The 22,446-nt window shown below is 37.6% G+C and overlaps 1 protein-coding gene and 1 long non-coding RNA gene across 2 annotated transcripts in view; one reads left to right on the forward strand and one right to left on the reverse strand.

The window, feature by feature from the left end:
* Positions 1 to 215: 215 nt before the first annotated feature.
* tent5ab (terminal nucleotidyltransferase 5Ab) lies at positions 216 to 5,792 on the forward strand. The gene is made up of 2 exons (XM_051096880.1): positions 216 to 1,030; positions 1,923 to 5,792. Exons 1-2 carry the CDS (start codon positions 644 to 646, stop codon positions 2,703 to 2,705), a joined length of 1,170 nt encoding a protein of 389 aa, XP_050952837.1. The 5' UTR covers positions 216 to 643; the 3' UTR covers positions 2,706 to 5,792.
* Positions 5,793 to 16,321: 10,529 nt separating this feature from the next.
* Positions 16,322 to 22,446, reverse strand: part of LOC127154988 (uncharacterized) — a 28,068-nt gene continuing 21,943 nt past the window's right edge. Inside the window, exons 2-3 of the long non-coding RNA XR_007825522.1 lie at positions 19,526 to 19,592; positions 16,322 to 16,416 (exon numbers count right to left, since the gene is read on the reverse strand). This is a non-coding gene — a long non-coding RNA (uncharacterized LOC127154988). The remainder of the gene's footprint in view (positions 16,417 to 19,525; positions 19,593 to 22,446) is intronic.

The raw sequence follows: 22,446 nt of genomic DNA on the forward strand, positions 1-22,446 counted from the left end.
ACATGAGCAACCAGCAGTTTGTACAGAGCAACAGCTGACAATGTGTTTCTATACAGGTAGGTCTTACATTTAGCCTGCGTATTATTGATACTGCGTATCTAAATTCTATCAGTGCGCACTTTAACATGGTTTGCATATTACTGGTTGACTTATTTATATAGCCTATTTATTTTTTCACAGAATTAAACAACAACAACATGTAAAGACTCAAAGCTTCCAGCTTTCGCTGTAGTTGAGGAGAGGGACGGGGTCTACTGCTATTTGACAGTGGCGTTCTTGGAAAGGCGTGCCCTTTTTGTCAGACCCGAAAACTCATCGCAATCATGCAGCTAGCATTTTGATCATCACGGCCCCCCCGAGAGCCGTGAGAACCCACGTTCACCGCCCTCGCCACGAACTTCAGGCAAACGGGACATCTGGAGAGCTTTTACGCACAGAGGTGAGCGCAGCGGCAGCACGCTGCATGCAACACGAATGCACAGACGTGCATATAAACTTATGCCTGACTGAAAAATACTTTATCTAGAATTATTTAATGAAGTTATAGCATTTTCTTCTCGCATCCGCTCCTCTCGTTTGATGTGGTACGGCCAAACAACCTGACTGTAGGACAATTTAACAGACCGATCTCTAATCACTAGCCATGGAAAATAATCTGAGTAATTTAAGCGTGCTGAACTGGGAGCAGGTGAAGCGTCTGGATGTCATCCTCACCGAATCCATCCCCATTCACGGCAAATGGAACTTCCCCACTTTGGAGATGAAACCTCGGGATATCGTCAAAGTCGTGCGATATCGCATGGAAGAGCGCAAGATCCACGTCCGGGAGGTTCGATTGAACGGTTCTGCGGCCAGTCACGTTCTCCACGAGGACAGCGGTTTGGGCTACAAGGACCTGGACCTCATATTTTGCGCGGATCTGAAAGGAGAAATGGAGTTTCAGACCGTCAAGGATATCGTTCTCGACTCCCTCCTGGATTTTCTGCCTGAAGGAGTGAATAAAGAGAAAATCACCCCGGTTACATTAAAGGTAAGCATTTAGAACCGGTTTATTTGCAAACTTTTGTTTTAAACCAGCATAAACTTGTCTTTTTCTGGATTTGAGAACTTTTCAGCTGGGAGACAAAACCTGCAAATCTGTTTAGTTTAGTTTAATATGTTTTTAAGCAAGGTAGCTAAAAATCCTGGCTAGTAAATGAAAAGTTGTGGATCCAAACTTTGCAGGAGTTGATTCATCACCCTCCTGTAAGGCACTTAACCTCAGGTTACTCCATCAGGACTGTCCTTAATTTAAGTGTACTGTCACTTTGGATAAGAGAGATTCGGCTAAATGACTGCTTAGTAACTGATATAATTCCATATGTTTAATGTGTTAAATAAAGGGGAAGTGCACGACATGCTATAATTTGACATTGACGGGACCTAGACGACCTAGACAACATATATTACATTGAAGCTGCAATAAGATAACTACACTGGTAGTAAAAACTCTGGTTTCTACTACAAAGAGGATTTCTTTAAACCAATTTACGATGGATCCGCTTTCTCCTCTCTATACACTCTATGTGTATGCAAAGGCAGACCGCGTTTTCATGTATGCAAATAAGACTGATATAATTTAAAGCTACAGCAATGTGATGGAATGCCTTTACTGGATATGCAAAGGGGCTTTAAGTGACAAAATGAGCAACTGTAGTCTTATGGCAGACATATGTACCCTTTTTTGCACACATTTCAAAAATGCACAGGGAAATGATTTCAAGAATTATTTATTTGTCTGCTTAGACATTTCACATTGCACCTACATACCCTTTTGTACAGTTCCACCTTTTAACATGTATATTCATATTTTAACAATTTTCATTGAATTATTTCTCATGCTAACATTGTCCTCCTCCAAACCTTTCTTTCTCTTTCATCAGGAGGCTTATGTGCAGAAGATGGTGAAAGTATGTAATGATTCAGACCGTTGGAGTCTAATCTCCCTCTCTAACAACAGCGGGAAGAATGTCGAACTGAAGTTTGTGGATTCCTTGCGGCGTCAGTTTGAGTTCAGCGTTGACTCTTTTCAGATCCGTCTGGACTCCCTCCTCCTCTTCTATGAGTGCTCTGAGAACCCCATGGCTGAGACGTTCCACCCTTCCATCGTGGGAGAGAGCGTGTACGGAGACTTCAACGTAGCCTTGGACCACCTGCAACGTAAACTGATCTGCACGCGAAATCCAGAGGAGATCCGCGGTGGTGGCTTGCTGAAGTACTGCCACCTGTTGGTGCGAGGTTTTCGTGCGGCTTCGGAAGCTGAGATGAAGCTTCTCGAACGCTACATGTGCTCCCGGTTCTTCATCGACTTCTCAGATGTGGCAGAACAAAGGCGCAAGCTAGAGTCGTATCTGCAGAATCACTTTGTGGGACTAGAGGACCGCAAGTATGAGTACCTGACCACCCTGTACAGTGTCGTCAATGAAAGTACAGTATGCCTGATGGGACACGAAAGGCGGCAGACTTTGAGCCTCATCACCATGTTGGCAGTACGTGTTCTGGCAGAGCAAAACGTAATTCCCAACGTGGCTAACGTCACTTGCTATTACCAGCCTGCACCGTACATTGCCGACGGGAACTTCAACAATTATTACATTGCTCAGGTTCAGCCAGTCTATGCCTGCCAGCCCACCCACACATTCTCACCATGGTTGCCCTGCAACTGACCGAATGTTAACTCAAATATTTCTAGGAATGTCTAATTAGAGCACTTGCCCAGTGAAACCAGTTGACAAGTCTGTATTTGTGTGCTCAACAATGTGAGGAAAACCCAAGACGTTCCCGATTGGCTGTTGCCAGCTTGTTGCAAGAAGCTACGAGCATGTCGGATTTGAGGAAGGGAGGCAGAGTGAGGTAACTTGGAGTTGTTCCCATCAAGCAGCACGTTCTACCTACGCTTTTCATGGCTACGTGCCAGGCCTACAGAAGCACAACACTGGCTGAGAGGAAACACAATGGAAACCCTACGAAGAGCATTTGAGTAATACAGACACAAAAGAGACTATCTTTGTGTTTGTGTACATATCTGTGTGATAGACATACTTGAAGAATCAAGGATATCCTGCATATTGTATTGAAAGGGCAGATAGATTAGCAAAAATTACTTTTTAATGCTCATTACTCATGTTATCATACTGAAATCAATGGACACTTTTTTCAAGCCAAGGATATTCTCATAGATACCCATATTATCAATTAAGTGCCTTAAAGTGAAAAATTAAAGTTGCTCTGTGAATTACCCTAAAGTATGTTAGTAAAGGCATATTTTTGGAGTCACATATGAGTGTGGGTTGTGTACCATAGCAGATGAATGACAAATTTTAAAGGCCACTTGATCGTGAACTTCCAACTAATAGTTGTAAGACCTATTTCTTATAATGTATTAATTTGGGGGTCTATATGAAAGTGTTGCATAAGAACCAGAGGCACTGGCAAGATTTGTATATCTGTGTCTAAGATTGTACATATGAGTTTTTCACAGCTTTTTGTCTCATCTAAACTGACCTCAATGTACTGTTGGCTCAGTGCTTGCTAAGATCAGATTAAAATGTCCAGGGCAATGCCATTACATCTAAGGCAGAGAAGCAAAATAGGTTGAGGCTGAACAGGAAGAGAATTAATGAAAGTTGTTTAAGTCCAAATTGTTGTTGTTACATCCAGGTTACATGGCGCCTTTCTGAAGGTCTAATTATCACACGGCCACCAAATCCAGAGATTATACCTTTGACACATATGACCTGCATAACCTGGGGGATTAAGACCAGCAGAGAGACAGCAGTGAGAAGCAGAAGCTCATTTAAGGCAAGCAGAACATATACCAAAGATATTCTTGATATTCTTCAAGATTGTGATGCAACAATACTTGATGTAAAAACATCTCCATGATGTTGGAACTTAATGCAACACAATCCCCCACTTGTATTATTCCATAAAATCTGAATCTGAGTGCTCTGACATGTGTTAAGGCCCTGTCCCCAGTACACCCAAGTCCACACTTTGGCAACCCAATGCTGCATAGACTGTCTAGCAGTAGTCCTAAGGTGGGGCCCTCAGGAGTGCCCTTCAGAATCAAAAAATGAGATACCCTACGGTTACATACATGCAATTGCTGTATGTTAAGGCCCTGTTCCAAATGCTGCCCTAAGCCACTGCAGTCCTCAGCCAACTTTGGTGATGCAGTGCTGCATAGATTGTCCAGTAGTAGTCCAAAGATGTGAAATGGGCAGAAAGGAAGCATCAGGGGCACTCAGGAGCACCCTTCAGAGTCAAAAAAATGGGACACCCTACGGTTACATACATGCAATTGCTGTATGTAAAGGCCCTGTCTCAAATGCTCCCCTTAGCCATTGCAGTCCTCAGCCAACTTTTGTGATGCAATACTGCATAGATTGTCCAGCAGTAATCCAAGGATGCAAAATGGATAGAAAGGAAGCATCAGGGGCACTCAGGACCACCCTTCAGAATTAAAAATATGGGACACTCTACGGTTACATATATGCAATTGCTGTATGTTTGGGCCCTGTCCCAAATGCTCCCCTAAGGTACTGCAGTCCTCAGCCAACTTTGGTGATGCAATACTGCATAGACTGTCCGGTAGTAGTCCAAAGATGCAGAATAGGCAGAAAGGAAGCATCAGGGGCACTCAGGAGCACCCTTCAGAGTCAAAAAAAATGGGACACCCTACAGTTACAAACATGCAATTGCTGTTTGTTGGGGCCCTGTCTCATATCTCTTCCTTAAAGTCATTGCAGTCCTCATCCAACTTTGGTAATGCAATGCTGCATAGATTGTCCGGTACTTGTCCAAAGATGCAGAATGGGCAGAAAGGAAGCATTAGGGGCACTCAGGAGCACCCTTCAGAATCAAAAAATGGGATACCCTACGGTTACATTCATGCAATTGCAGTATGTTAAGGGCCTGTCCCATATGCTCCCCTTAGCCCTTGCAGTCCTCAGCCAAGTCTACACTTTGCTGATGCAATGTTGCTTAAATTGTCCAGTAGAAGTCCAAAGATGCTGAATGGGCAGAAGGGAAGCATTAGGGGCACTCAGCAGCACCCTTCAGAAACATAAAAAAGGGATAACCTACTGTCACATGCATGCAATGACCATATGTTAAGGCCCTGTCCCAAATGCGCCCCCAAACCCTCAGCCTAGTCTGCACTTTGGTGATGCAATGCTGCGTAGACTGTGCAGTAGTAGTCCAAAGGTGCATAGTCCAAGGGGACCGAAAAATGGACACTCTATGGTCACATGCATGCAAGGTTGTCACAAATCTGCAGGACTGCAATTTGGGACAGGGCCTGAGAATGTCAAATATACTTATGCTTAAATTTACTATAACTGATTATACAGAGATGGACACTTTCCTCCCATACACTCACTCGCATGTAATCATATCTCTTATTTTTCTACTGATTCATCTATTTTTGTACATTGTGATGTTTGTGCTAAGGTCCTGGTTAGGACCGTACTCTAATGCTGTGAAAAGTACTGTTGTGTTTTATGAGTCGAAAGACCCGACCAAGCATTAGTGCAGCAAATTCTCAACAAACGTTGGTGTAAATTTTCGTTTTGAGTCATTACATTTGGGAGCCCACACAAGTGTGAATGTCTCAGCCTATGTGTGTTTTATCTACTAAATTAAAGTTGTATGTGAATTCAGATGGGAAATTCTGAGCTCACTACTGTTGATGTTGCAATGCATCATGTATTTGCAAGCATGAATGACTCATTAAATGGTGATTTTAATTACATAGGCTCAGTGTTGTTTGTTAGCAAAAAAAAAAAAAGGCCCACAAAGGTCACTGTTTGACCCTGATCTCTTGTTGTTGTTCCATAGATTATCTCTTTCTATTTTGAGGTTTTAACAAAACCAATACACAGCATGATATTCACACCCCAGCTGTTAAGACCAGCATTTGTTGTGTTTTAGATGGTTTTGCTTTTTAAAAGCACTTGCTAGCATGAACAAGCCTTAAATAGCTTAGAAACACATGCCAGTATAAGATGGTCTTTTCTCCAGGAAATTGAGTTAAAAACACACATTTTTCAAATGTAGCTCATTAACACAAATACAACAACATTTGTTGTTACAATGCTATAGTAACTGAACTGCTAGTCTCTTTATGCATAGAGTAGCAGATGGTCAGTCTGTTCAGAGTACATCACCATTGGCTAAAGGATGCACCCAATCTACCTGTTTAACGATTTATACATATAATCTTGCATGTTTAATGTACTTTGGCAACAGTATGTCTCTCAACAGACCTCTAACTGTTAGCTAAGCAGCACACAGTGCAAGTAGATTTATTGCAGCCTGCGTCATGTTGCCATAGACAGGATATCACACCAGCTGTCCCCAACTCTCCCTCATTTACTTTCTCCCCTTTGTACTTTCTCATTAGGATTTGCTGCTATAGCACCCTTGAATTGGGTAATAAACTTTTGGATATGTAGATTTGGTACCTTTTGATTTGTGCTGCTTTCTAAAGCTTGAGTCTCTCACATTCTCTTTTCATCTTCTTCCCAGTGTCCGTATTTCCACTAGGAGCCCTGCAAGGGGAAAAATACCAATTAAACCAGCCTAAGTTGGTTTACTGACATTCACCTGGTCTTGCACAGGGTTTTGCAAAATGTAGAGTTAAATAATTGACTCATTTTGAATTCTGAGTGTGAATTTGAATTTAATAAGCCAGGCCACATGAGAAGTTTAACTGGAATGGCAGAAAGAGGAATTTACTGAACTCTACTTCAAAGAAAGTCAGCATAGGCAATGCATTGTGGGAAATGAAGCCAACAAACTTTGCATTGATACACTTTCAACAAAATTCTGCATCCAGTTTACTACTTCGATTCAAAACTGAATTGGAATTTAAAAGGCATTCTGGAAGATCCTGGACCCAGCTTAGACTGATTTAAACTGGATGCTTGTAATATTTTGACTTTGGTTCAGAGAAAGTATTAGTATTTCCTCTGTTTATGTTGGAAGGTAAAATTCTGCACTTTTATAAAGCAGAATATGATTCATGCCTAAAAGGCTGAGGATGAGTCATTTGTGAAACAAATGTTGCTCAGTGTTGCAGAGTTCCTGTAGCTTAAATAATCGAGTATTGCACAAGCAACAGCTAGGTCACATGTCCAGGGGTTTGATGTCCAGGGAACTCACATAAAAGTTCATGCCATAATGCATGAAAGTAAACGGTGAGTGGTACCTTAGCTATGTGGCATTGGGAACTAACTTAGCAAACACCCACGTTAATAGGAGCCTAAATAGTTTAGCTCCCTCTTTGGCATATGTGCGCTAGCTTAGCTCATGCTCCAGGTCTGACTGGATGAGAAATTGGGTCTGAGGGTGTTTTAACATAGAAGGGGCTGGGCAGGGCCAACGTTATCCTCTCGTTAAGCGCCACTTCGAATATACTATATTTAGCGCTCCATGAGAGGGATATTAACCCATCTCCCCTAATCTGATTAAATGCTTAATAGGCCTGTGCTCACCAGGGTAGTTACAGCGCTCGGGTTTATGAGTATTGTACTGTAACACATACGCCTGGGTGAGAGCACCCTCCCTTACTGTCGAATTAAGATTGTTGGGTCACTGTGCTCTGAATTTTGTTGAGACAGATAAAAAAAAAATTTAAAAAAGAATCTGAAAGAAAGCAGTATAATGGAAAAGTTCTTTCTCAAGTTCACCTCCTTCTCATGCTTTGAGACAAAACAGCTCTTCTAAGCTGCAATCTTGGACAATTCGTCCACTGACCTAGCCTCAAGCTAACCATGCTAATTAATCTGACGATTTGTTTTTACTTATTCATTTGTGCCATTTGTATGCAGTTCCTCATGCTGAGCGATCCCTTCCCAAGACTATGAATTGGCACTTCATGAGCTATTTTGAGAGAATTGAAACCAACAGACTCACCGTCTGTCTTTGTTCAAGCTGGAGTGCCTCCTTGTGACAAAAATGACATAGTGTATCCTAAATGAGCCGTGGAAAAATACTTAAGCTGCTTTGCAATACTGCAACAGATACATTGATTTAAATCAAACACATCTGTGAGTTACAAGGGTCAGTGAATACTGTTTCATGACTCTGTACTTGTAAAACTAGTGTGTGCTAAATCAGAGATGTTCGATAAATGGTTTTGCATCAGTTCTCAAAAGTCTTGAACTTTCTGTGAGTTTAGTCCAGATGTCATAAGGTTTGTAACACAATGGCTTCTGGTTCTTAACCATACAATCCTGCATTTATGAGCACCTTTGGCCCTGTGGACTTTTAAAAAATATTCTCTCTTACAGCATACCTTTCACACTCTGTTTAGTCTAATTTGTCTATAGGCAACAAGAAAAATAATGTTTTGTATTGTTACTACCTACAGTAACAATTGTAATTTTTGTCATTACAGCAAAATACAAAATTTACACAGATAAAACCATCAATAATAACCTAAAATGGCAATATATATTGCTTGCAAATAGTTTTATTCTGTCAGGCTTTTGAATTATTGCTGAAAATATAATTCAGTCTTTATTTACAATTTAAAAATAGGAAGTGTATTGTTAGCCTTTTTCAAGACGTGTAAAAGGTTTTTTTTTTTTTTATCACGATTTACATATTACTGATGTATTTTTTTGCTGTGGAATAAAATGTGAAAATAATAGACCTCATTCCAGACATTTAACCAAAAATCCATTCAAAAAACTCACTGACTGCAACTTGCAACTCTGAGAAAAAAAGTTATAATCATTTGACAAACTCACAATTCTGAGAAAAAAAGTTATGATAAAAAGTCAAAATCTGAGACAAATTACAATTCTGAGAAAAAAAGTTATAATAATGAGACAAACCCACAATTCTGAGAAAAAAGTAAAAATCGTTAGACAAATTCACAATTCTGATAAAAAAGTCAAAAACGTGATACAACTCATAATTCTGAGAAAAAAAGACATGAAATTTAAAATTCTGAAAAAAAGTCACAATTGTGAGACAAACTCATGACTGTGAGAAAAAACACACAACTGCAAGACAAACTCTTAATTCTGAGGAAAAAAGTCACAATTGTAAGACAAACTCACAATTGTGAGAAAAAAGTCATAGTTGTCAGATATAAACTTGCAATTCTGAGAAAAAAGTCACATTCGTGAGACATAAACTTGCAATGCTAAAAAAAAAGTCAAAATTTCAAGACATAAACACGCAATTCTGAGAAAAAAGTCACAATTGTAAGACACATTCTCAATTCTAAGAAAGAAGTCACAATCATGAGAGGTAAACTCGCAATTCTGAGAAAAAGTCACAATTGTAAGACATAAACTTGAAATTTAAAAAAAAGTCAAAATTTTAAGACATAAACACGCAATTCTGAGTAAAATGTCACAATTGTAAGACTTAAACTCGCAATTCTGAGAAAAAGTCACAATTGTAAGGCATAAACTCGCAATTCTGAGAAAAAAAGTCAAAATTTTGAGACATAAACGCAATTCTGAGAAAAAAAGTCACAATTGTAAGACATACTCTCAATTCTAAGAAAGAAGTCACAATTGTAAGGCATAAACTTGCAATTCTGAGAAAAAAAGGCAAAATTTTGAGACAAACACACAATTCTGAGTAAAATGTCACAATTGTAAGACATAAACTCGCAATTCTGAGAAAAAGTCACAATTGTAAGGCATAAACTCGCAATTCTGAGAAAAAAAGTCAAAATTTTGAGACATAAAGACGCAATTCTGAGAAAAAAAGTCACAATTGTAAGACACTCAATTCTAAGAAAGAAGTCACAATTGTAAGGCATAAAACCCGCAATTCTGAGAAAAAAAGGCAAAATTTTGAGACATAAACATGCAGTTCTGAGAAAAAAGTCACAATTGTAAGACATAAACTCGGAATTCTGAGAAAAAAAAAATCTAAAATTTGAGACATAAACACGCAATTCTGAGAAAAAAGTCAATTGTAAGACATACTCTCAATTCTAAGAAAGAAGTCACAATCGTGAGACATAAACTCGCAATTCTGAGAAAAAAAGTCAATTTTGAGAGAAACGCAATTCTGAGTAAAATGTCACAATTGTAAGACATAAACTCGCAATTCTGAGAAAAAGTCACAATTGTAAGGCATAAACTCGGAATTCTGAGAAAAAAAAGTCAAAATTTTGAGACATAAACACGCAATTCTGAGAAAAAAGTGTGCATAAATGCATAAATACAAGTGTGCAGAAGTGCATAAATACAAACTGATTTTTGAATTTTAGGACTTATTCATGTAGTAAGATGCTTTTTGCAGCCAGACGATGCAATTATTGCATATACCCACAGGGGCGAAGTGAACCATGTACACTTAATATATTTGTTTTAATGATATTTGATAGCAACATTCAATTATTTGCGTGCTTGGAGTGTGTTTCTGGCCAAACTGTGACACACTGACTGTTCTGTATTGCACATATCCATATATGGAAAAACATTCAAAAAGTCATGTTTTCAGAAAAACGATCTGTCAGTGATGTAAACCATGAAAACTACAGATGCTGGTGTTGTTGTTGTGGACACTGAGCGTATGTCCTCTGGTTCGCCCTCTTTCTAACAGAGCTGTTGTTTGGATTTCTCTCTGCATGAGACAGTGACCTCTGACTCTTTACGGATCTTGTCGGTTGGATTCTCATCAGACCAATGAAGAATATTCCAGACGAGGATATCACTGTTTGTCTGTGTGCGATAGTGAGAGAGTTTGGAAAAAAAGGAGGGGGAGTAGGGTTTCACAGAATCATAAATGCTCGAGCCAGCAGCAATAATGCAATCTACAGTTTAAAGCTCCAAAAACTTTCGCTGTCATTCAAACATCCTGTCCAAAAGGAAAACGACTTTCATGATAGCTATGTAAATATTATAAATCTCCAAACGCTGATCTCGCGTCTCAGTTCGCAAAACAAAATTTGCTGTAAATGTAGCATTAGAAACCACTTTGAGACACCCAAAAAAGCAGACGCTTTCAGTAAAACATTAGAGTTGATGCTGACCGGCAATGTAATTGCAGACTTACGGAAGACCTCGAAAGGGAGCGAGAGATGCCGCTCGGGTAACTAGTTGTTAGTGCATGCTCAAAGTAATATTCAGTGCCCACATCCCACATTGACTGGCATTTTCCTTCTGCTCAATAATAACACGGGTGCGTGTACTTGCCTACGCAGCGGGTAGGCATCTGTGGCAGCAGACTCAGTGGCGGAGTAATGTGAGATGAAAGTATTATGGTGATTGGCCAGACTTCTGCGTAGGAATGAGGGGGCTTTTCCACGCCATCTATAAATCTGCTGATAAACGGGACAAGCCGAGCGCAAATCTGGCAAAAGCCACGGCTCCTCCGCATACAGCCATATTCCTGTCTGAAAATGTCATTATGGGAGCCTGCAATGGAATCAGAATAATATGTCAGCTTAAGGGTTATCAAAGAAGCACACTTGATGAATGACTAGAAAGCATCTGAAAAGATGTGTAAAAATGCATGCACCCAAATACAGTGGCTACTTAAGCCATGCATAACGATTTATGAATTTCACAAATCTAAACCACAAGGTTGTGTGCTATTCATAATCAAATTAAGAAGATACAAAAAAAAAAGAAAGAAAGAAAGATAGATAGATGATAGATTAATAGATAGATAGATGAATAATAAAAGATAGATGAATGGATAGATGGATGGATGGAATGACAGATGATGGATCAGTGGATGGATGGATGGATGGTTGGATGGATGGATGAAATGACAGGTGGATGGAATTACAAATGGATGATAGGTGGACTGGATGACAGATGGATGGATCAGTTCATGGATGGATGGATGGATAGAATGACAAGTGGATTGAATAACAGATGGATGGTTCAATGGATGGTTCAGTGGATGGATGGATTGATGGATTATAGGTGGATGAAATGATAGATGGATGGATCAGTGGCTAGATAATGACTGAAAAGATGGATGGATGGATGGATGGATAGATAGATGATGGAAGAATTCATGAATGAATGGATCAATGGATGGATGGATGGATGATAGGTAGATGAATTGATAGATGGATGGATGATAGGTTGATGAAATGATGGATGGAGGGATGGATGGATAGATGATGATGGATGAATTCATGAATGGATCAGTGGATGGATGGATGATAGGTAGATGAAGTAATAGATGGATGGATGGATAGATAGATGATGGATGAATTCATGAATAAATGGATAAGTGGATGGATGGATGATAGGTGGATGAAATGATATATGGATGAATCAGTGGCTAGATAATGAATGGAAAGATGAATGGATGGATGGATAGATAGACGATGGATGAATTCATGAATGGATGGATCAGTGGATGATGGATGATAGGTGGATGAAATGATAGACTGGTGAATTAGTGGCTGGATAATAAATGTAAAGATGGATGGATGGATGGATAGATAGATGATGAAGATGATGATGGATGAATTTATGAATGGATGGATCAGTGGATGAATGGATGGATAGGTGGATGAAATGACAGATGGATGGATCAGTGGCTAGATAATGAATGGAAAGATGAATGGATAAATGGACAAATAGATAATGGATGGATAAAATCATGGATAGATGGATGGATGAAAAGATAGGTGGATGGCTGAATGGAAGATGGATCAATGGATAGATAATACATGGAGGGATAGATAGGTGGACGGATAGATTGATACACTGATAGATGGAAACATATTGGCAAAAATATGAATTCTCCACAAAAATCTGCAAATAAATGCTGCGCAAGCTTTACTTAACTTTTCTGTGACATGAATGACTTTTAATCAAGTGTTTGAATACCTGCATTACGTTCCTTTGGATACTTCCTTCCATGAGTGAGTGTGTGTGTATGAATCTATAACTCTGTCCGTTTGCATCGTCAGCAGTGATATATGTCTCCATAACTCTAGAACAGACGTCTCCTGCTGCAGCTGCTCAGTAACTATTTTTCTGAGCCTGTTTGTAGAGCTGGAGACTTTCGCCTTCATGCTGCAGATGTGCAGGCCTTTGATGGAGGGGAACATCTGGAGCAGCTGGGCAGGAAACAGCGATGGAGAGCACACTAAAACAGCTAAGATACGTCACAGATCTTCACCTCGCTCCTCAGAGGAGACCTTGCTTGTATCCCAAAAACTGATTTATTTAAGGATTATGTGACATGTCAAAAATAAACTTCACAGAGAGACTTAAACTGATGCTCATCTGGCCTTACGGTGTGGCTTTTCTTCTGAGACAAATCACCAACAGGCCAGAAAAAAATACATGAATATACAGTGGCCCCAAAAAATATTTGGACACTTAAGCCAAACTGCGGTTAACTGTAGTTTTTAAATGTCATCGCATTAGAAATATCAAAGCATTTAGTTTCATGAGATATAGTACAGACCCAGTTAAAAGTAATTGCCAAATCTAGTTTTCTATTCTAATTGTCTATCTTGTTTTTTGGATGACTTGAAGTTTGTTGTCTAATGGCTTGATGTTTTGTTCTAATGCAATGACATTCATGCATGTGCATGTAAAGATACAGTTATAATGAAATTGAAATGTATAATGAAAGTGAATAATGACTAGCTCCAAATGATAAAAACATAATGAGAATTTTATAAAAATATTATAAAAGCAGTCTATTTCACAATATAATTTTGGTTACACAAAGCTGTTGCATTTATACTGCATATTTGGGTGAACTATCCCTTTAAATGCACCAATAAATATATTAATATAACTTTTAAAGATGTATGGATTAACAAATACATAGATAGATATGGATGGATGGATGGATGGATGGATGGATGGACAGATATATAGATAAATGGATGGATGGACAGATGACTGGACAGAAAAATTGATGGATGGATGGATGGAAAAATATGAACTGATATAGATATATAGATGGATGGATGGATGGATGGATGGACAGAAATATAATAACTGATATAGATGGATGGATGGGTGGATGGACAGACATATAGACATATATAGATAAATGGATGGATGGATGGATGGACAGAAATATATAAGCTGATATAGATGGATGGATGGATATATAGGAATGGATGGATGGATGGATATATAGGTATGGATGGATGGATGAATATATAGGAATGAATGGATGGATGGACAGATATATAGGGATGGATGGATGATGGATATATAGGAATGGATGAATGGATGCATATATAGGAATAGATGGATGGATGGATGGATATATAGGAAATTATGAATATACAGTAATGGATGGATGAATGGACAGATATATAGGGATGGATGGATGGTTGTATAGGGATGGATGGATGGATATATAAGAATGGATGGATGGATATACAGGGATGGATGGATGGACGGATGGATGGATATATAATAATAGATTCTTCGTGGCTAATATCTACGAACGCCAAACTGTCTATAATCTCCAATCACCAAAAAAAGCTGGAATTGCAATTAATTAGAAGACCGTTACCAGAACGAAAGAGGAAACTAGCATTTAAATGGTCTTCAGACATTCCATAGGTTTACTTTTTTTTTTCTCTCCAGAAGATATCCATCACTGTGGTGTGTGGCTGCAGGCGTTGGTTATTTAATTATCCAGAATGGGTGCACATGGTCAAAAATATGCTTGTGTGTTCAAATAATGCAGAAAAGGAATATGGCACAGATATGTAGTTGGAAACTGTGCAAATAATTACATGATCTGGTTCCTCACTAACATTCTGCTGCGTTTGAACAGTTTAACTTAATTGTATTGCATTTCATGTTGAATGCACCAAGTGGCATCAAGTTATGATTTAGAAAATATATTTAGTTCAGTTTCAGTTACACTTACATGCATTCTCTGCATATGCAGAATTTACATTTTGCACACAGTGCAACATATGCTGCAAAAATATTATTAGTATCACTGTATGCTATTATGAACATGGCGAATTATGAAGTTAAACTTACCAGCAGCAGTTGAGATTGTAAGTCGTAAATTGCAAATGTGTTCTTCAGTTGACATGATCCATCCTATCCTATCTAAAAACATCTTGTACTTTTCCTCATAAACATTATCAAATAAAATCCTAGGACAGAATGTACAAGCACAAATGAGCATTTGTAAATGAACTGATCTGTTGTTTTGTCACTCTTTTCTCATAGAGTTTGTTACAAAGCTGGTAATGATTATCTATCTCTCACATACACACACAAAGACATGCTGTATGGTTGTAATTATGCATATAAATGCTTAATAGATTCAAGACTCAATAGTGAAAACTGATTTTAAAATTGTTTGCTTTCTCTTACCGTTTCTTCACCCATTTTTGTTCTCCCGAGGCTAGTCTCCACTGTCGCAAATCATAGTCTTTATCACACCCACAAAATAACGTGCAAACACCTGCTCGGCCTATACACACACCTGTTCTGAGGTAAGTATAGGTTTTAACTCTGAGGTAAAATGAAAACGTATCCGGCCCTTGAGAATTTGAGTGATGTGATGGTGAAGTTCTTCTACAGATTGGTCATGTTGTGCATGACATAACTCGCAAATGCATCAGACATTATATATAACATTATATATTGATGATCAGATTAGTATATGTGCATTATACATATACTATAGACTACATATACTATATATTAAACCCTCTGTATCATATCTGATATCTTACTGTAGGCTGGCTTAATTATCCATGCATCATTTGATAGAAAAATCATGTTAAAATGATCAAATATAATGCACCAGGCTTGTGAATTTATTTGTTCATCTCTCAGTCATCATTGTATTGCATTGCATTACACATTTAGAAACTACAGAGCTTTTATCATAAAACTAAGCATTTAAAAATCAACTTACAAAGAGATTAAATGTTCATTACACTGTTCCATTAAAAAAAAAAAGAAAACTCTGACTAGTAGTTCATATGGCAGGCTTTATGAGGTTAACTGTAAATTAAAGGTGTATTTTAATTAATTAAAATTTGAAATCAAAAGCAGAAAAACTGCAAGATTTGATTTCTTCTTTGGTACCTGATTGGACCTTAAAAAGAGGGTATTTCATGCCAGAATGAGCACCAGGCTCATTGGCCAAAAAAGGAAAGCCTTTTCAAGGTGGAGAAAGTTACTATATTTTGAAACAAAATAAAGTACTATTTCTCTGAAATAGTTCTTAGTAAGACCTGAAAACTTTATTAAGAAAGTAAACAGTAGGATGTCAGGAAGGCTACAAGATGTATGAACTAGAAGATAAAGAAAGAGATTACTTAATTTTTCTCTTATTGTGAACTTTTTTTTTTTAATCTCCCGTTGACTCCCTCTTTTCATGCCTCTTTCGCTCTCTGTCTGTAAATCTCATGTCCTCAAGCAGCTGTTGGGGAAGGAAGACACACTTATTAATCCATTTCATCTTTGCCAGAAGGAGATGCAGTAAATTCAGCCTCTCACACTCTCACAGCACCACCCCACAACGAGCCTCAGACAGTAGAAATGTTAAAAATTAACAAATCACATAGTTACTGCACTCCCATGACTGCTCACATTTCTCACATATAGTTCATCATCACTGCCTGTCAAATGTGTTGGCCAAAACTGTCTTTTTGCATAGTCCTCTTCTACTTAGACAAACCACATAGGCAGCTGTCTACTAAAGAAGCACCATAGCTCCTAAGTGAACCCTATACAGGCATTTAGATATCATCTTAATAAGAAATATTATTTGGAAATATAGAGTGACAACTTATAGCTATGCGTATTTGTTGTGTATCAGTGATGGGAATAACGGCGTTATAAATAAATGGCGTTACTAACATTGTTATTTTATTCAGTAACGAGTAATCAAACAAATTACTGTTTCCCCTGTTACAACACTGTTACCATTACTGACAATAAAATGCAGCTTTACTATAATTTATTATAATTTTATTATTCAGTTAATCTGAACGGATGTGCACCGTACCTGTATTTGACGAACCGTAAACTCTAGTGTTAAGGCATGCGACTAGCCGTCACCAGCCGTCAAGAAAATATGATCATGTTACCCCAATTTTAAAGTCTCTGCACTGGCTACCTATTAGGTTCCGCATCAGCTATAAAATAGTACTTCTTACCTATAAGGCACTTAACGGTTTAGCTCCTGCATACCTAACTAGTCCTCTACCACGCTACAATCCATCACGCTCCCTAAGGTCACAAAACTCTGGACTGTTGGTAGTACCTAGGATAGCAAAGTCCACTAAAGGAGGTAGAGCTTTTTCACATTTGGCACCCAAACTCTGGAACAGCCTTCCTGATAACGTTCGGGGTTCAGACACACTCTCTCTGTTTAAATCTAGATTAAAGACTCATCTTTTTAGCCAAGCATTCAAATAATGCATCTCATAAACTTTTCCTGCAGTTATATCTGATCAAATGTTCATTATTAATCTTTTAGCTCTGGTTTAACAAATCTTTCTTTTCTTAGTTTGAATAGCAGCTACGCTAATTATGTTCCTATTTGTTCTCTGTTTTTGCCATGGGATTGACATCCCATGGTAACTAGGAATTCACAAGCTCCAGTGTGGATCCAGAACACTTAAGAAGAGATGATGCCAACCCCACAGAGGACTTCAGATGATGCCAACCCTGAAACAACATACAGCACTACCGAATTCTGCTACTAATTTATAGTTTCTTTGTCTGTTTGATTACGTCATTAATTGATCTTTACCACACATCTCTGGCATATGTACATCAAGCTACTACTACATATATTGTAAAAATGTCAATTTGGTGTAAAGTAGCTTTGCAACAATATGTATCGTGAAAAGCGCTATACAAATAAATTTGAATTGAATTGAATTGAACTTTGTAGCAAGAGAGCAAGAGAGTCTTATATACCATGCAGAATTGACACGCTACATGTAAAGAATATTATTTGTTGTATTTTCCTGTTAGAATAAAGGAGTTCCTTTGGAATTCTTCAGCTTTTAAGAACTGCCAGTTTCTCCGGTAGTAGGCGGAACTAATGCGCAAACAGCAATGTCATTGGCTGGTGCTCACCTATTATCACCCCTGTTTTGATTTCAGCAAATCTGTTTGAGCGACAATGTGATTAAAGGATAAGTCCTCTTCCAAAACAAGGATTCACATATAACGACTCACCCCACCCCCTTGTCATCCAATGTTCATGTCTTTCTTTCTTCAGTCGTAAAGAAATTATGTTTTTTAAGGAAAACATTTCAGCATTTTTCTCCATATAATGGACTGGTATGGTGCTCCGATTTTGACTTTCCAAAATGCAGTTTAAATGCGGCTTCAAACGATGCCAAATGCGGTTGTAAACGATCCTAGCCGAGAAAGAAGGGTCTTATCTAGCATAACGATTGGTTATTTACATAAACATAATACAATTTATATACTTTTTAATGTCAAACACTTGACTTGTCTTACTCTGCCTGGACTGTTTTTTTTTCCGGTTCATGACAGTTAGTGTATGTCGAAAAACTCGATCATTTTTCTCCCTCAACTTCAAAATCGTCCTATATCGCTGTTTTACCTTTTTTGTTAAGGGTGTTAAGGCTTGGTACTTCTGCAGTGATGTAGGATGATTTTTGAAGTTGAGGGAGAAAATATGATTGGAGTTTTTCGAAAGATGAATCTTTGTTTTGGAAGTGGACTTCTCCTTTAATATTCATGAGCCCAGCATCTCATTAATCTTTAGTGCATTAGAAGTCGTAGTAGTTTTGTTATCTTTTCAGTATTATTTTTTTTATAGAAACACTAAATTACAAACAATATCTTAAGCACCACCACCAATCCCAATTTTAGTCAATTTGACAAATATGCATTCCTACATGGTTATTCTAAAGGTCTAATTACTAAAGTTTAATACTAAATTATCATAATGTCATACTATAATGCTTGACTGACTGATGCTACGTTCAGATATTTAAAAAACTGTGCCATTAAGCTTTATATATCTGGTAAGTAAACTTAAATTTTCATTAATTTCATTTAAATTTCATTCATTTAACATATTTAATATTGGGGCATCCAAGTTATTAGTTAGAGTTATTACTAGAGAAGTAACTAGTAAATATAACTAATTACTTTTTTAATGTAACATGCCCAACACTGTGTATATCAATTTATCACTGATTTACATTGCAATTAGAATTTCATATTACTTTTTGGCCACATGAATATCAGGAACCAAATGGCATATTTTTGCTTTTTTTTTCATCCTTGATTATGAGCACCATATTCTCACTATATCACACTGTATGTGCCATAAAAGCCTGATGTACTGTATCAAATATGACATTCAGCTAGAAACACAGGAGAATGAACATGCAGTTGAGCAGTTTGTTCTTGGTGTGCTGCTAAGCTAATTGTGTAAGTAATAAAAAAATATGAAAACATTACATTTTTATTATTTATTGATATTCTGTACAAAAATATGGATTGATTTAATTTATTTATAAGCCAGTTTCTCTTACCTTGTCTGCTATCTTGAATGTTTTGAATGTTTTGAGTTTGTTGCAATGCATTCTGGGATTTTCTTCTCTGTGAAGGATAAATGACATGTTACTGTAACACCCCTTGGACTGTTTGTGTTGGTTTTGCCCATTGTCACACCCCCATTGGACTGTTTATGTTGGTTTCTCCCTGCTGTGCCCATATTTGGTCGTTCCTGTTTCCTGTCCTCGTTTAGTCATCATTAGTTATCCTTGTTTCACCTGTGCCTTAATTATGTTCATCGTTATCATCTATCTTTATAAGTTGCATTCAGTTCTGTGTTTGTCATCTGGTCTTGTCAACGTGAATGTGAGTGTATGCTACCCAGCCTGTGGCTTTACCTGTCTGGAAATTATCTGTGGATTATAATAAAGACTTTATCTTGAACCGTCATCTTCTTTTGAACCATTCACTATATCACAGAATCCTGAAAAAAGTACCACAGATTTCACAAAAATATTAAGCAGCACAACTGTTTTAATAATAATCTTCTGAAGGATCATGTGACACTGAAGACTGGAGTAATGATGCTGAAAATTCAGCTTTGTCATTACTTAAATTACACTTCCAAACTTTTGAATGGTATTAGTCTTAAGAATATATCAATAAACATCCAAGTATTTCAATTACATATCCCCATCATTAAAAATTTCACTGAGTATGTGTTTTCCATGTACGTTGACTATCAGAATATCCTGTTGCACATTATTGATTATACCCTCCCTCCGTTTTTCTCGCTGTCTTTATTCTTAATATTTTCCAGCTGTTTAGCACAGCTGTTTTACACCTCGTTTGACACCTCATTTGCTGTTTGTTTCATGTTTTGTCCTCATCTGCACATTTTTTCCCTCTCTCAATTTCAATTTGGTTTGCTTAAGTGCATGAAAAATTATATGCATTTGCATTGTCAAAGAATTTCCAGCTCAAAGAAGCTGCAAAAGTAAAATAAAACATAATGCTTGACAAGCTTTTTGGCAGATATAGACAGGTAAAAAGGTTGTTTTTCATTGTCGCAGTTTTTTATTTTATTATAAAAACATAATAATTAAATTAAATAGAAAAAGAATGCATGACAAGACAACATTTATGGTAGATAAAGATTAAAGTTATTTATCAATAGCAGATTTTCAATTTTATGGTATAAATGTTTATGTAAGGATGATGAATGCTATGGCCTATGGTTAGCACATTCACTGAGAACTCAATGAGTTGTAGCACTCACGTTGGTTTGAGTTCAGTCCCTCTTGAATCGTTTTGCTCATCCTTTATCTGCTGAGCCTGTAACTCATCAAGGTGATTCACAGTTTGTCCTTTCATCGCGAACCAACAGTCTGTCATGCTGTAATGTCTTTTTAGAGCCAGATAGCATTGTACTTTATTTCAGTGTTTGGGTTTCCCAATAGGTTATATAAGCATGATTCATTCGTAATGAAATCTGGTTTAATCTAATTAAAATTCAGAACGTCAATCTGTAGAGTGTTAATATGTGCTAGTGGGCAAATTTTGAACATCCAAAAACAAAATATGTAATTTACGTATCCTTTTCAGATGATACCACACGCTTTTGAAGGACACTCGGGAAAAATTACACAGGAATTTGTGTTGTTTCAGCTCAAAACTCTGAACTGGTTTGAAACACTGCCCATCTGTTTTTTTAAAACATTTACACAACGCTGACAGATGTTTCTACAGCATGTGTCGTCATGGCAACCTGTGCACTGTAAAAGTGGTTTTTAATTACCCGGCTAGCCTGGACAGTAACATCATAAACACAGTCCTAGTGGTGTCGGATCTTTACTCCTGAGATATATCATCTTCATATGAACTGCTATTATTGTTCCCTGATGATATAAGAGCTCACACAGGAAGTGTTGCATAAACCTCAGATATGTCCCGTTCTTCACATAAAATTGTGTAAAAGTTGGAACAGGAGAGAGGGGATTCACAAAGAATGACCTGCGTCATTTATTTTCATGTTATCTGTGTTGTTTTAGCACAAACATCCAGTTGAAGTGAAGTTCTGTTTACTGCCAGCTTTTTGCATCAGCCAAATGACATTTTTGAATCCTGTGTTCTATAATAAGCCTAATTCTTCTACGAAATCAGACTGTGAATGCTTAGATTTGCTAGTATTGTGTTATAACAATGGTTTATAGGCCTATCTTGTGAGTTTATAATGTGACAAGCTTGCTGACTGCAGTAATGATGCAAAACAGTATAAATGATTACATTTGTGTAGCACATCATAATACTAGCATCTGCTTAAGTTGAGTTCTGGTTTTACGTTGAAATATTATGTTTTGTGGTGAAATAGAAAATGGAACTGCATAATGGCAAGACTGATTCATTTAAGTGAACCGGTTCTTAAGTGGACAGTCTGTTACAGTGAACCGGCTCAAAAATGATATTGTGGTTCTTTTACAATAGTCTGTATCTTGGAATAGTTTCCTATATTAAAACACCTATAACAATACAGTAGGCCTATATAATAGAGTGTTTTCACGACACGTCATCAATGGGCCATATTGGCAGCACGGAATGTAAATAATGCTACCAAACAAAACTTGAACATTTTGATCATTATTGCTGCTGAAAATGGTCAATTATTATCATGTTTTGGACTGTACAAAAGTTATAACAAATCAAGGGGAAGAGCGCAAAAAACTGTCTGAGGAACAAAAGGCGTTTGTGGTTGGCCGAACTGAACTAGGATTTCCAGGGCAAGAATCTTGACAACATTCATGTTTGTTCTTATAATTTCCAGTCAAGTAGGGTCAATTTTAGGCTAATATCTTAATTAATACAGCTTGTATGTTTCTTCAATATGACGGCATTTTAGTACCACGTAAAAAAAAACAAATAATCTAAGATTACGAGATTAAGTCGTAATATTTCGAGAATA

Source organism: Labeo rohita, chromosome 23 (genome assembly GCF_022985175.1).
Source record: "Labeo rohita strain BAU-BD-2019 chromosome 23, IGBB_LRoh.1.0, whole genome shotgun sequence".
Lineage (NCBI taxonomy): Eukaryota > Metazoa > Chordata > Actinopteri > Cypriniformes > Cyprinidae > Labeo > Labeo rohita.